Below are 15,315 nucleotides of genomic sequence, written 5' to 3' on the forward strand. Positions count from 1 at the left end.
CTGGGGCGGGGCGGCCGCGGCGGCGGCGGCCGCGGCGGTTTCGCTGGAGCGCGGGGCGGCGGGGCCCCGGTGGCGGAAGATGGCGGAGCTCGGCAAGAAGTACTGCGTGTACTGCCTGGCCGAGGTGAGCCCGCTGCGCTTCCGCTGCACCGAGTGCCAGGACATCGAGCTGTGCCCCGAGTGCTTCTCCGCCGGCGCGGAGATCGGCCACCACCGCCGCTACCACGGCTACCAGCTGGTGGACGGCGGGCGCTTCACGCTCTGGGGGCCCGAGGCCGAGGGCGGCTGGACCAGCCGCGAGGAGCAGCTGCTGCTGGATGCCATCGAGCAGTTCGGCTTCGGGAACTGGGTGAGCCGCAGGGCCCCGGGCGCACCTGCGGGGGTGCGGGCGCCTCGAGGGCGCAGGGGGTGGCGATGGGCGGTGGAGCGGGGGAGGCCCGCGCCCGCCTCCCCGGGCAGGGCCAGGCACACAGAGAGGGTGAGCCAGCCGCCCAAGGTCACACAGCAGGAAGTAGCGGAGCGGGGCGGGGAGGTGGGGGGGAATCGGGCCACGGCTGGCTGCCCCTCAACCCCCACCCCAGGGCCGTTTTCCCAGCCTTTTGGGCTGACCTCTGCTGGTGTCTGCCGCGTACACCCCTTGGGCGAGGCCGGACTCCCGGGAAGGGAGTCGGGGGGACACAGGCGGCTCTGAGACTTGACAGCAGTAGGGTACCCCAGGAAGGAGTGGGTTTCGCCTGGAGGACAGCCTGCTGAAGGCCAGAGGAGCTCCTCTCCACGCCCTCCGCCCTGCAGGCAGGCGCTCCTGGTCCTCCCTGCCGTCCTCACCGCCACCACCACTCACTTTGTGGCCTTGTGTCCCCTGCTGGGCACTTGTTGACCCTCGCGTCCCCGTGACACCCTGGGCTTCGTGTGCCCCTGAGTGGGTTCTGCCATGGAGCGCGTGGACCGGGCCACACCTGACCTTTTGCATTTAGGTCTCTCCACTGGGGGCTCAGTTGGTAAGGAGTCTGCCTGCAGTAGACCCCGGGGTTCGATCCCTGGATGGGGAAGGTCCCCTGGAGAAGGGAAATGGCAACTCACTCCAGCGTTCATGCCTGGAGAATCCCCGTGGACAGGGGAGCCTGGCGGGCTACAGTCCATGGGGTCGCAAAGAGTCAGGCACGACTGAGCAACTTCACTGCCTTTCTCTCAAGAGGTTTCTTTGGGGACGTTTATCGGAGAGAACACAGAGCTGGACTGGACTCATTCACATCAGGCTCTCGAGAGAGAGACACATGGTGGCTCTTCTCCAGGTGGTTTCTGAGGAGTGCTCTTCGCGCTCTGCAAGAGGCTCTCGTCCGTGTTAGGAGGAGAAGGTCTGGCTGGCTTTTGGCCCATAACCACCAGGGATGTGCGGCCACCTCCAGGCGTTGTGAGGAGTGTGGGGGGAGAGACGGGAGCCCACTCCCTCATCTTTCCGGACCCTTCCACATGCTGGTCCCCCAGCTCCTCGAACCACTCTCCAGCAGCACAGCCGTCCCTCGTCATCCACGGGGGATTGTTCCAGAATCCTCCCAGGCCACCAGAATCATCCCATACTCTGTCCCTTGCCTAAAATGGCGGAGTGGGGTTGAGCCCACGGACGCTGGGGCCCGACCGGCGGCCGCTTTTCCTGGGCTTGGTGGTGGAGACGTTCTGCACTTTTCCCCGCATCCCCAGACCTGCCCTGCCTGTATTTAGTTAGCTTTATTCTGTTGGTCAAGCGAGCCAGTCTTCGGGGACCCGTGCCCATTCTGCAGCCCTGGAATCTCGAGCCTCTCCCAGCTCCTTAGAGACCCTGCTTCGGGTTCTCAGCTGAGTGCCCGCATCACGGAGGCCACGCTCGGGGCCCTCCTCACTGTCCTGAAGTGCTGCCCGTGGACGTGTATGGAGCCGCTGCTCCGTGCTCATCCTGCGAAGGAGTCCGGAAAGAAAGGCTCCAGCCTGGCTTCACGGGCGTTACAGGGTCGTGGCAGGCTGGTCCTGAGGTCCAGCCTCCGGTCGCAAACCCATCCCTCCTGTCCCTGTGCGTATCTCCTGGACTCCTTGACCCGGATCTCACACCTTGATCCTTCCGCTCCTTGGGCTGCAGATGGAGTACCATTCTCGGGATCTTCTTCAGGGTCCAGTTTAGCGGCAGCTCTGTCTTCAGAATCCTCCAGAAGCTAGCCTCCTCTCACAGCCTCAGTGCAGGCTGATGTCCATCTCTTGCCTGACCACTCCTGGAGCCTCCGGACTAGCCTCTCTGCTTGGTCCCCAGGCCCTGCAGCCCATTCCAGGCAGCAGGATTGGAGCTGTGTCTGAGGACAGGTCATGTCCCGTCAGCCTGCAGCAGCTTCCAGTTCTATGGAGATGAAACTTGAGGGCCTGCGGGGTCTTTCAGCGTCTACCTACCCCAGGATCCTTTTGATCATTTGTTATTTCTTCTGTTGAGGGCACTCCCCCCCACCGCCCCAATCATGGTTTGTGTCTGGTCTTTCTGCTTCCATATCAGTGCTTCAGAGAGACTTCCCTTCCCCGCTTTATTCTTGCAGCTCCTATCTCTGCAGTCGCCGCTAAAAATAGCTGGCGTGGACCGAGAGGCTCGCTGGGTGCCAGGCACTGTGCTGAACTCGCGTGGTCCCTTGTGAGAGCCTCCCAGCGCAGGTCTGTGCCGCAGGTTTGGACGGAATCGTTTGGTGTCCGAGTCTGTGCTCCGAGCACCCCCGTCAGCACTGCCTCCCAGCAGCTCTGCGGAAAATACTCCAAAAGCAAGCCCGGGACTAAAAGACGTATTAGAGTATGCGGAGGGAGGCCGGGAGGGAGGCTGCTCTGAAAGCAGTGCTGCTTAAACTTGCACACGAACCATCTGGAGAGCGTGCTGAAAGGCTCTGAATCGGGGCAGCAGCAGGCGCAGCTGTTCCCGAGACAAAGCCGGGGCCTTCTCCCTGCTCAGCAGGCGTTGCGGTCTGGGGTCGGAGGTCCACAGACCAGGCCGAGGTGCGGCTCCCCCGTCTCTCCCTCTCTGCTCTGGGGCGCCTTTGCCCTGAGCGTCGCTGTGCTGCCTCAGAGGCTTCTCTGCGGTGCTGAGCTGCAGGCTGTGTCCAGGCGCCAGCCCTGAGCCGCGTGCCCCACACAGGCCGCCGTCAGCAGGTGTGGGCTCTGGGGGAGGCGCGTTGCAAGCATGTCTGCATGCTCCTCTCAGCAGGCTGTGGGCTGGTTCTTGGTTGAAGAGCGGCAACCCCGAGAATGGAAGGCCCTGGTGCAGAGCCCAGGCTTAACCTCCTGGTACGGCAGCAGCGTCTGCTGTGACTGGGGGGCTGCACGCCCCTGGCTGGAGCCGGGTCTTGACTAGGTGGGGGGTGAATGTGGGGGCCGGGGCTAGGGGACAGGGACCAGGTCCCACGGGTGGGTGTGGGTGTGGGGACAGTGATGGAGAGGCAGGTGAGACCGTTGGGATTTCTCTGGTGGTACTCGTGGGCACGGGGTCGTGGGGATTCCGTGGGGACAGGCCCTGCTGAAGTTTGGACCATTTGCTCACAGTCTGTCCCAGGGTCCGGGCCCAGCTGAGGGGTGCCGGCCACAAGGCCAGGAGGGTTTGGGGATGAGCAGCAGAGAGGACGGGGGTGAGGGGCTGACACTCATGACGGGAGACAAGAGCAGGGCTTAGGGTGGGCGGGGTTCACCGTGTCCCAACACCATGGGTTTTGAGCCCCCCACCCCGGGCAGCTGGTTGTGTGGTGGGCACTGTGCAGATTCAGGATTGGAAGACACGGATCCTGGGGGGACGCAAGCACAGATGTGAATGCCAGCTGCACTTTCCCACAGCGCCGCACATTTGTTGGTCGGTTGCTGGAGCATTGACCAGTTTGAAGGAGGCGTGGGCACCCCCTACCTCCCGTGGTCAGGAGGACTCCAGGGGCAGGTGGGGTTCACGCTGGCCCCGAAGCTCGATTTCACGTTGAAAACGGACGTGGAGTGCTCTGTGGACTCTGCGAGGCCTTGTGCTGTGAACGTTACATTCAGGCTGATTACCGGAGGCAGGCGGAACGTCATGAACAAGGGCTTCTCCTTTTGTAGAGGACAGTGGGGCCCGGCAGGCTGGGTGATGTGGACGCGCTGTGTGCCTTCATCATCTGGCACTCGCTGAGGACCCACTTTGTGTTGGACCCCATGCTACACGCAGAGCATCCCCGGGTGAGGTCTGGACACAGCAGGTTACAGAGTGTCCAGGGCCTCTGACGCAGTGGGTTCTCAGCATGGCTGTCTTCCTCAGCATGGTGGAGCCCTTCTGTGTGTTGGTGGGAAATGGATAGGTCCATCCTGTGAGCCTCCTGAGAGTGGGGGTCTTAATCGCCATCAAGGAGGGGCAGGGAAGAGCTTGGGTGGAGAAACCAGCTAGAGTTCAGAGGGTTATACAGAGCAGGGCGTTTATTGTTTGGGGGTGGGGGGCGGGCTCTGTGGGACCCTAGTTCCCTGGCTTGGGGTTGAACCCTTGGCTCTGCAGAGGGAGCATGGAGTCCACGGGAGTTCCAGGGAAAGGAAGCCCCTGAGCAGTGGGTCTTAGACTTTCAGAGTGAGTGAGGAAACCCTGGAGGCTCCTTAGGCACAAATCCTGTCGTTCACCCCCGCCACCCCACCCTTCTGAAGTCAGGTCCGGGGTGGTGTGGGAGTCTGCAGTTCCAACAGGGTCACGGGCTGCTGCTGCTGTGCCAGGGACCCTACTTTAAGAAGCACTGATGCAGCTAGAGTAAGGCTTGCGGCTTGTAAAACTTTTACTATTCAAAAGAAAGTGTATATTTTTATTGTGGTGAAGTATATATTATGTATACATAATGTATATATAAAGTATGTGGATACATGTATCTAGTGTATACATAAAGTATATATCCTAATATTTATGTCTTATGATACACAGTGTATACTTTGTGTATACATTAGATGCATGTATCCATGTATACTTTATGAATACATTAGACATACAGTGGACTGCAAGGAGATCAAACCAGTCAATCCTAAAGGAAATGAGGCTTGAATATTCATTGGAAGGACTGATGCTGAAGCTCCAATACTTTGGCCACCTGATTCGAAGAGCCGACTCATTGGAAAAGACCCTGATGCTAGGAAAGACTGAAGGCAGGAGGAGAATGGGATGACAGAGGAGGAGATGGGTGGATGGCATCACCGACTCAATGGACATGAATTTGAGCAAGCTCTGAGAGTGGGTGGTGGACAAGGAGGCTGCAGTCCATGGGGTCGCAGAGAGGCAGACACGACTGAGTGGCTGAACTGACTGACGATGTAAAGTTTGCCATTTTAACCATTTGTCAGTGTCCAGCTCAGTGGCACGAAGCACGTCAGTGCTGCCGGGCAGCTGTCACCACTGGCCGGAACTCTCGTGGTGGACAGAAAGTCTTGCTCGTCACACACTAACCCTGTTTCCGTCTCCCGCAGCCTCTCTTAGCTGCTGTTCCGCTTGCAGTCGCTGTGGGCTTACCTGTTCTAGGGACCTCACCTCAGTGGGTTCGCATAATGTCTGTATTCTTGTGCCTGCCTTGTTTCTTAGGATAATGTGCCCCGGGTTGGCCAGTGTTGTAGCAGGCGTCAGAACCTCCTTTGTGTTTAAGGTCGAGTAATAAAATAGTCCGTGGTGTGGACGGACCACACTTTGTTGATCCAGTCGTCTGTGGATGGGCACTCGCTGTCGGGAATGCTTCTGCGGTGAACACGGGTGTCCAGATAGCGCTGAAGTCCTTGTTAGTTCGGGTGAACACCAGGAGGTGGAATTGTTGGATTGTGAGGTAATCCTGTGTGTTTCTGGAGGACCCGCCATGCGGTGTTTGCAGTGGGGCCCGGGGCTTCGTAAAGCTCTCTCACAAATATAGCCTGATTTGACCTGAGAAGCTTTAGTCCCCCTGAGGGGCACTCACAGGTGTGAGCTGGTGAATTCTGAGTAGGGAGGAGGACGGGGACCCTGGAACAGAGGGGAGGCTTATGGAGCTTTCTAGCTTTAAAAAAAAAAAAAAAGACCCATCAAACGGGAGCGGTGGCTGCACCTGGAGTGGCCTGGGAGGGTGGGCTGAGGTCAGTTCTCGTGGCAGCTGGCCTTGACCCGGCCAGCGGTGCATGCTGGGGGCGGGTTGGGCTGGAGGGCAGGGGGAGCATCTGGAGATGCAGGCGGCCAGCCCGGGGTGTCCTCCCAGCCCTCGAGAGGCCGGCGGGCCATTCCCCTCACTGTAAAAGGTGACCGGCCGGGCTGGAGAGGGAAATGGCCACATCCAGGGCCCTGTGTGGGTGTGCTGGGCTGGAGTCCTCGCTGTGGGGAGGGCGCGCGCGTACTGGAGGCCGGTGGGGCTGCAGGCCCAGGTCCGAGTCCAGAGCCCAGGTTGGGTCCATGGGGCGGGACGGCCGGCCTGGAGCGCTTTCCTAGGCCTGCGGCTCTGACTTCACTCAGTCCTTCGGGCCCACCGCCCCCTCCTTGGCCTTGGACCCCGCGCTCCTGGCCCCGCAGGTGGCTCCCTCTGCCACCCCCCGAGGCCCTGCAGTGTCCTGGCTGGCCCCCGGGGTCTCTACCCCAGCTGCCCATGCGGTGGGCCCTCTGGTTGCTTCTGTCCCCTTGAGGCATCTTCCTTGAAAGAAGGAAGCGGGAGCCACATCTCCCTGAGGGAATGTAGCGCGCCTGGCCCTGGAGCCTCGGGAACAAAGCCAGCCTCGTGGCCTCTGCCCCCCAGGCAGACACGAAGCTGGTCAAAAAAGGACGTGCACCCTTCAGGGTGCTCCAGAGCAGCCCCGCCCACCGACCTGCTTGGGAAGGGTGCCCTGCGACGCGATTGAGAGAGTCATCCTGATAAAGGCCCCCGTTTGCGCAGAGACAGGGGACTGGATGCTCTGCACTGGCAAGAAGTGGGTCTGCGGTGTCCCCCACGTGTCCCAGGGGTCAGAGAGGGTGCCACGGCTGCATCCCTGTCCGGAAAGGGGAGCGCTGGCACCGCCCTGCCTGTGGGTGGGCTGCACCCTCGGTGCCAGGGTGGGCGAGAGCTGGCCTGTGTTCCTGGGGTGGCCGCGCCCGAGGTGGTCCTCCCGATGTGGGAGGCGGGGGACGTTGCGCGGAGGATGAGATGAGGGGGAACCCATACACGTTACCTGTGGTTGCTCACGATGATGTGTTTTATCCCGACAGAACACTTCAGAGGAGTGATTAGAGATCATAAGCAGGAGCGGAGGCGACACACGCCTCACAGCAGTGAGTAATTGAGCCAGGATGCGAGTCTCACTCTGGGCATCACGGATGCCTTCCTGGAGGAGGTGACCTGGGTGGACACAGGCCCTGGAAGCGATGCTAACAGCTTCGTAGTAGGAATAACGAAGCCAGCGTCCACGGGCCAAGCCGTGCCCAGCACTGGACCGTCCTGTGACAGTCAGTAGCACCCCTGTAATCCAGACCCGGAGACCGAAGCGCAGAGAAGTTAGTCCCTGACGCGTCCAGGTCCCTCAGCAGTGAAGGGGTGGGGCCTGTAGCAGGCCCGAGGCCCAGCCCCAGGCTGTGCCCAGAGAGGGCAGGTGGCATTTGTTGGCAGAGGCCGGGTCATAGGGTGGGGGTGGCCTCAGCCCGAAGGGAGAGACCCCGCGGCAGCCCCACCAGGAGCTGGCCAGCCCGCGGTGGGACTGGCCTCCATCTTTTCCCTTTGGTGACCTCATGCGCCCAGTTCAGCATCTCAGAGATGCGTTTTATTTTTCAAAGGACTCCGGGAAGCAGCATATCGAACTCTCCTCACCTTGTTCTAGAAATGGGAGTCTTTTTTTTTAAGTTCGTGTATAAGAAAACAAACCTCCAGACTTTGGGCTGCTTCCCGGGGTGTTACTGCAAGCTGGAGTGGGAAAGGGGCTACCTTTAGGCTACAGCTGGGTGCCTTGTTCTGTTTCAGTTGTACTTGAACTTTCCCTTCAAGTCTCTTTCCCCGAAACTCACTTCGGCTGCTCCTTGCTCTCCCAGCGGGCCTGTCTGTCTGTCCATCTACCCATCTGGGTGAAGCAAAAAAACCTGGACCTTGAACGCGGGAGGGACAGGACCTCCCCTCCGCCCACCCTGCCCCCTGCCATCACGGGCCGCTGTAAGGCACAGATGGGACCGTCCCTCCCTGGTGTGACCCACTGACACATGGGGACTGGAGACGCGCGAGATGAGAGGAGCTGGATGCCAGGCCAGCGGCCAGCATGAACCCTCATCGTTGGGGTGTGTCCGTCACGGCTTCCGGGAACCTGTGTGTCCTCTGTGGACTCCTAGGGTCAGAGCCTGGCTGTCCCCTTCCATCACGGCCCTCAGTCTCAGAGCCCGTGGAAGTCAGGCTCCTGTGGACGTTCCCGGGCCTTCTTCACTGGCGCCGAGCTGACGCGGCGGTCCCCAGGGTCGATTCTCAGCAGTGGCTGGCCAGCATCTCCCCGAGTAGCGGCCTCCCCCTAGGCAGCTGCCAAGGTGGTGATGCGGGGTCCTGGGGACCTGGTGACAGGGCGCCAGCCCCGCTGCTTTGTGGCTTCATAAACAGCCACTGCCCGGGTCCCTCTGGAGCCGGAAACCCCTTATGTTAATTGAAGAGGAGCTGGGTCACTGAGGTGTCCGCGCAGGGCCCACGGCCGTCCGGCCCCTTGCCTGGCGGGGCTGGAGAAACCCAGCCTGTGTCTGGAGACCGCCCGGCTCCACAAAGGAGGCCCCAGGAGTGTGGACGTTTGCGGAGCAAGACGCGGAGCAGTGGGCCACGGGCCTGTGGACCTCGAGGAAGCGCGCCTGCGCGCGGCCGGGGGGCGGGGCTGCCTCCCGGAACAGAGGTCGTCCCTTTTAAGGACGCTGTGTTTTTATATGATGCAAGGAGATCCAGCCAGTCAGTCCTAAAGGAAATCAGTCCTGAATATTCATTGGAAGGACTGATGCTGAAGCTGAAACTCCAACACTTTGGCCACCTGATGCGAAGAACCAACTCACTGGGAAAGACCCTGATGCTGGGAAAGATTGAAGGCAGGAGAAGGGGAGGACAGAGGATGAGATGGTTGGATGGCATCACCGACTCAATGGACATGAGTTTGAGCAAACTCTGGGAGATGGTGAAGGACAGGGAAGCCTGGCCTGCTGCAGTCCATGGGGTCACAAAGAGTCGGAAACGACTGCGCGACTAAAGTGAACTGAATTTTCATGAAAATGTTAGACCAGTTTAAACAGAGAATTGAGGCAGAATTTAACTTAAAAAAAAAAAAATCCCGTTTAGTATTACTGAAAAAAGTGGAAAACTAATGCACAGAACCTCCACCTCCCTTCCCGGCACCCCTCTCAGAACGTGAGCATCTTGCATCTCAAGGCAGGAAGTTGGTAACACCCGCACAGACCGCCCCTGAGGGTCTGCCCCGGGTGCACACTTCCTCCTGTGTCTCCGGGGCACGCTGGAGTGCTGGCGCGGGCGTGCGGGGCACCTGTGGTGGGGGGCGGCCCAGGTGCCCCCTCCTGCTTCTCTCATGCTCGGGACTCGTCCTTTGTTTTCAAAACGGGCAGTGCCTGCAGCCGGCGGAAAGCAAGTCTTCAGAAAGCAGACGGTGGAGGGCCTCCCTCCCAGCACCCCCACCCACCCGCTCCGTGCCCTGGGCACCGGGCTGGGGGCCCGGGCCCCGAGGGAGTGTCTGAGGAGCACAAGCGGGCCGCCGCCGTCTCCCACGTGCCCTAGCCGCCTCGCGTGGGGGGCTCACAGGGGCCCGGCAGCCTTGCGGGAGGGTGGCTGCACGCCCCTGCCTGCTCCGTCTGCAGGGCGGGAACTGATGGAGAGGCCCTCGCACAGGTCACGGGGCTGCCTCGGTTCACTCAGGCGCCGCGTCGCTGCCCAGCTTCCCGCTGCGCCCTCGGGCTGTGAGTCTCCCCCTTGCCGGGCATCCGAGGGGCGCGGGGGCAGTGCCCTCTCGGAGGGCAGAGCTCTACCGCAGGGCCGCACTGGACCAGGCCTGGGCCCCCGGCGCTGAGCCGCGCCGCACTGGCGAGGGTCAGACGCTGAGGGCGCGGCTTCCAGGCCCTGGCCGCCCGCCCAGCGTGGGCAGCTCAGCTCAGGCTGGTGGCACCCGGCTCCCTGGCGAGCACAGCCTTTCCTTCTGGAAGGACGTGTATCCCGGGGGCTCCCTGGGCCCGGCTGGGGTGGGCTGGGCTGGGGGGAGAGCGTTACCGCCCCCCCAACGCCCCCCGTTCCTTTATTGTGAGGACTGCAGGCTCCAAGGCAGGAGTGGCCAGCCTGGGAGATGGTGACGGTAGTGATGGTTGTGACTCCCTTTTGTTTTTTTGGACAAAACGTTTCCTGGCAAAGGATAACTGCACACTTGGTGCTGAGAGAGGTTTTTAAAGAAAGAAGCTTGTAGTTTCTCCAGCAGACAGTCTGCTCTCCGCTCTGATGCCCGCTGCCCCTCATGGTGCACAGAGGTGGCCTGGCAGGGTGGGTCCCAATGTGGCCTTCTATGCCCCCCTCCCCCGAGCGGCGCCCCCTGGGGAGGGGCTGGCAGGGCAGACTCCGGTCTGGTCCCTCTGAGGGGCTTCTTGACACCTTCCTCCCCTCTGTGCCCGGTGGTCGGCAGGGTCAGCCCCCCAGGGCACCGGCTGGTTTCCTGGGCTCCCATTCGGCCTGTGGGGGTGCAGGGACCATCCCGACCGTGGGGGGGGCGGGGTGCGGGGCGCTGAGCGTCTCTGGGCGGGAGGGCAGAGCCGGGGGAGTGAGGCCGGCGAGGCGCAGTGGCTGCAGGGAGCGAGTGCACACTGCAGGCGGCTGCTTTCTCAAGTGGCTTTAGCGGTTCCCTTTAAGGAAGAGGCCTCTTGGCAGAAGGAAAAGATTGAGGGACTTGTACAATTTCCTCCCATTAATAACCCTGTGCGCGCAGAGCGGGTCCCTTCTGGAGGCGTGACCTCTGCCTGCAGCCCGGGCCGGTCTCCAGCTGCTTGCTGGACCCCAGGGGCCGGCAGAAGCGGTGGCCTGACTCTCGGGTCATCTGACCGTCACCCGGGAAAGGAACACACCGGCCCAGGGCCGGGGCATCAGAGACGGAGCCCAGCCCTGTGCGCTGGGACGCAGGCGGCGCAGTGAGCCGGCTGCCTCCCTGGTGGAGAGGCCCGTGGCCGCATCTATTCTAGTTCAAAGAGCGGAGAGGCCACTGGAGCCAGTGGGGACCCCCCCGCCCCAACCCCAGGGCTCTGGCTGCCCACTCAGGCCTGATTGCTGGCGGGCAGGGCGGCCCGAGCCCCAGGGAGCCTCTGCTTGTCCTCTTAAGAGAACCAGCAGAAGAGTTGGGGTCTGGGATGTGGCTTTCAGCTTTGAGCTCCAGGCCGGTCACCCATCTGGGTCCTGACTTTCTCGGGGCGTGGATTCCCCAAAGGTCCTCCCCCCAGCTCCCACAACTAGAGTGGCCGTGGGGGACGGACAGCACAGCGCCCGCGGGGTGGCGGCGCCCAGGGAACTCTGCGTCTGGCCTGCGCCTGACCCTCTGACGCTTCTTGTCTCTGCAGGAGGACATGGCAGCCCACGTCGGCGCTTCCCGGACCCCCCAGGAAGTGATGGAGCATTACGTAAGCATGTACATCCACGGCAACTTGGGGAAGGCCTGCATCCCCGACACCATCCCCAACCGGGTGACCGACCACACCTGCCCCAGCGGGGGCCCCCTCTCTCCCAGCCTCACCACGCCCTTGCCTCCCCTAGACATCTCGGTGGCCGAGCAGCAGCAGCTGGGCTACATGCCGCTGCGGGATGACTACGAGATCGAGTACGACCAGGACGCCGAGACGCTCATCAGCGGGCTCTCGGTCAACTACGACGACGACGACGTGGAGATCGAGCTGAAGCGCGCGCACGTGGACATGTACGTGCGCAAGCTCCGTGAGCGGCAGCGGCGCAAGAACATCGCGCGAGACTACAACCTGGTGCCCGCCTTCCTGGGCAAGGACAAGAAGGAGAAGGAGCGCGCGGCGCGGCGCAAGGTCACCAAGGAGGAGAAGGAGCTGCGGCTCAAGCTGCGGCCGCTCTACCAGTTCATGTCGTGCAAGGAGTTCGATGACCTGTTTGAGAACATGCACAAGGAGAAGATGCTGCGCGCGAAGATCCGCGAGCTGCAGCGCTACCGGCGCAACGGCATCACCAAGATGGAAGAGTCGGCGGAGTACGAGGCGGCCCGGCACAAGCGCGAGAAGCGCAAGGAGAACAAGGCGGCTGCGGCTGCTGCCGCGGCAGCAGGGGGCGCCAAGCGCGGCAAGGAGGACGGCCGGGACGGCGAGTTCGCGGCCATCGAGCACCTGCCAGGCTTCGAGCTCCTGTCGGACCGCGAGAAGGTGCTGTGCAGCTCGCTGAACCTGAGCCCGGCGCGCTACGTGACCGTGAAGACCATCATCATCAAGGACCACCTGCAGAAGCGCCAGGGCATCCCCTCCAAGAGCCGCCTGCCCAGCTACCTGGACAAAGTCCTCAAGAAGAGGATCCTGAGCTTCCTCACCGAGAGCGGGTGGATATCCAGGGACGCCTCCTGAAGCCCGCCGTCCGGAGCGCCCGGGACGGACGGACGGACGGATGGTCGCGCGAGAGCCACACCGACAGCAAAGAGAAAAAAGAAGCTTTGTGAGCCAAAACGAAAGGGGGTGGGCGGGAGGGGGAGAGGAAACGCTTTTCCGCCCACCGCCCCACCACCCGCATTGTTGGTCTTTTTTTTAAACAAATCGAGTCCTTTTTTTAGGGTATCAATTCTTTTTACTGTCCTCTGAAGAAGCAATAGCAACAGTCGGATCAAGGGGAAGACAAAACCCGTGTGTATTTTAACTGAATCCCTAAACGTAGTTCTTTAAGGTGATGATTTGCCTTTAAATGTTCAGTGTGGAGCATATGACGATGAGATCGGGAAATTTCCTTTTTTTTTGTTGCTTCCCAGTGGTATAGGACTGTGAGGTGGGCAGAGGAGCCCTTCCCTGCCGGCTGCCGGCTCACCCCCATGACCTGAGCTCCGCTGCGGCTGCGCTCGGGCAGGTGGCACTTTAGGCGGAGGGCGCAGGGCCAGGCAGAAGAGGCTAGGGAAGGGCGGGATGGGCATCCGTAGGGAATCGCCGAGAGGAATCTGGTGTTGAACGGTTTGGCCAAACTGAGCTTACCCACGATGGCTGGCGATAGCACTTTGAGGGAACTCACCGTGGTGTCTGCGGGGGGCGGGGGGGAGGGGGGGCCAGGGGGACGCGGGGCTCAGTGCAGACTGGCAGAACGCAGGGCCTCCTCCCCTGGGGGTGCTTCTTGCTGGGCTTAGAACTCAGCCTTGTGTTTTACTTGGAAGAACTCATTTTAAATGAAGTTCACCGAGAGTTGAGTTCTGGGTTTTGGGTTAGCTCCTTCCAGGGTTCTCACCGCAGTTGCAAGCCCCTCTTTCTCTGAGACCAGCCATGTGTCTTGTCTTGTGTGGTCTCAGGCGCTGGGCTAGGCAAGAGGGACCCTGGTGGCCTGGAGGCCTGGGCACTGCTTCTCTGGGAAGAAGTGGCTCAGAGTCTTGAGCCAGACTCCGGCATGGCTCTGCCCAGCCCGGTTCAGAGAAGCTCTCAGGGGTGCCCTTTCGTGATGGGCACAGTGCCTTTGCGCAGGAACCTGAGGAGTCGTGTGTCTTCCAGCTGCCCGGGGCTCTCCTGTCCCAGGCCCTGCTGTCGAGTCAGTGGAGTGGCCAGACCCCAGTGCTCCTCCAGTCGTCCTGGGGCACATCCTGCCTCTCATCCCCCGTAGCTACCAGACTGTTTACCTCCCAGAATGCTTGGGCTTGAAGTTACATTAAAGTGAAGGTATTTGAGAGAGAAAAGAAAAAAAAACAAAAAAACCTTATTTCCAAGGACAGCGTAGTTATGGTGCCTTTTCCTTTCACATCCTGTCTGTCCCCTAGGGTGAATTTCCAGCATTAAGTACACACTTCAAGTATACTGGGGGCTTCCCTGGTGACTCAGATGGTAAAGAACCCAGCTACAATGCAGGAGACCTGGGTTCAATCCCTCGGTTGGGAAGATCTCCTGGAGAAGGGAATGGCAACCCATTCCAGTATTCTTGCCTTGGAGAACCTCCACGAACAGAGGAGCCTTGGCGGGCCACCGTCCACGGAGTCGCAAAGAGTCGGACGCAACTGAGTGCCTGACGCTCAAACACGTCCGTGGCTTTAGTTGTAAACTGCATCGCGTGCTGGCAGAGTAGCATTCCCCGCGACCTGACTGCAAGCCTGGGACCTCTCTCTCTGACCGTAAAGCAGCGGGCGGTGGTGTCACTCCCGAGGGTAACCATGGCTGCCGAGAGCGCGGAGACGGTGCTATGCCCTTCCAGGGTTCTCAGCCAGGGTTCCTGGAGCAGCAGTGCAGCGTCCCCGGGGGAACCGGGTGGCCCTTCAGGGACTTGGGCCCCCCCCCAGGCCTCGGACACGTGGGGTGGGGCCTTGCAGGTCACTGGGATGCGTGCTGAAGTCTGAGAACTGCGGGCTTAAGCTGCTCCGGTGTAACCGATTTTCTACATCAGATTCCTAGTTTGGTGAGGTTTTAAATTTGTCTTATTTTTATACAAAACGATTGCCAGACTTTCACTAAGCTTAAGAAGCAAAATCTCCCTGTAAAATGTGCGTGGCCCTGGCCAAGAGCTGTCAAATGAGAAGTTCTGTGCTTAAGCAGGTTGTCAGTGTGTGTGTCTCTTCTCGACGGTATGAAGAATTTATTTAGGCTTGACTGTTTTTAAACACCATAATGAATGTATAATTTATGTTAAAAGTGTGAACCCTTTGTTACAAGGGAAAAGTAATTTTATGATTGGTTGCCTCCTGCCCCATCAACTCCAGCTATTACTGTTGCATTAGTCCCACCCCTGCTGTTTGCTCGGAGCCTTTAAATTTCTGTATTTAATTCTTACGATAAATGAGTCACCATGATCCCATGGAATTAGGTCTTTTCAAAACTGAAACTCTCTCAAGTCACAGAAGATAATCAGCTGTTCAGAATGATACTCTGGATGGCCAGCATTCCAAGAATGTATTCAGACCGAAACTCTGCCTACCGCCTTTTTTCCCCCTTTTACACATTAAACAGGTTGAGAACCAAACATTGTCACCGATTGCTTTTTACTACCCGCCCCTGGAGCCACAGCTTTCCAGTCTCAGAATCAGGATGGGGAACAGCTTGTGACATGTCTTAGTGTGGCTCTTGGACTTTGTGCCTGTTTTCCCCCCAAACTGTTGAGTTCAAATAGATCTCTTGTTAAGCAGAAAAGCCCTTCAGGCCAGCGCTCCTTCCCAGAAAGGAATGAAACACCCAGACCT

General features: G+C 60.2%; 1 protein-coding gene across 1 annotated transcript; it reads left to right on the top strand.

Moving 5' to 3' along the window:
- Positions 18–15,098, top strand: TADA2B (transcriptional adaptor 2B). Its single transcript, XM_018049773.1, has 2 exons — positions 18–349; positions 11,516–15,098. The coding sequence occupies exons 1-2, from the start codon at positions 80–82 to the stop codon at positions 12,527–12,529; spliced, it is 1,284 nt and encodes a 427-aa protein (XP_017905262.1). The 5' UTR covers positions 18–79; the 3' UTR covers positions 12,530–15,098.

The sequence above is a fragment of the Capra hircus genome, chromosome 6, assembly GCF_001704415.2.
Source record: "Capra hircus breed San Clemente chromosome 6, ASM170441v1, whole genome shotgun sequence".
Lineage (NCBI taxonomy): Eukaryota > Metazoa > Chordata > Mammalia > Artiodactyla > Bovidae > Capra > Capra hircus.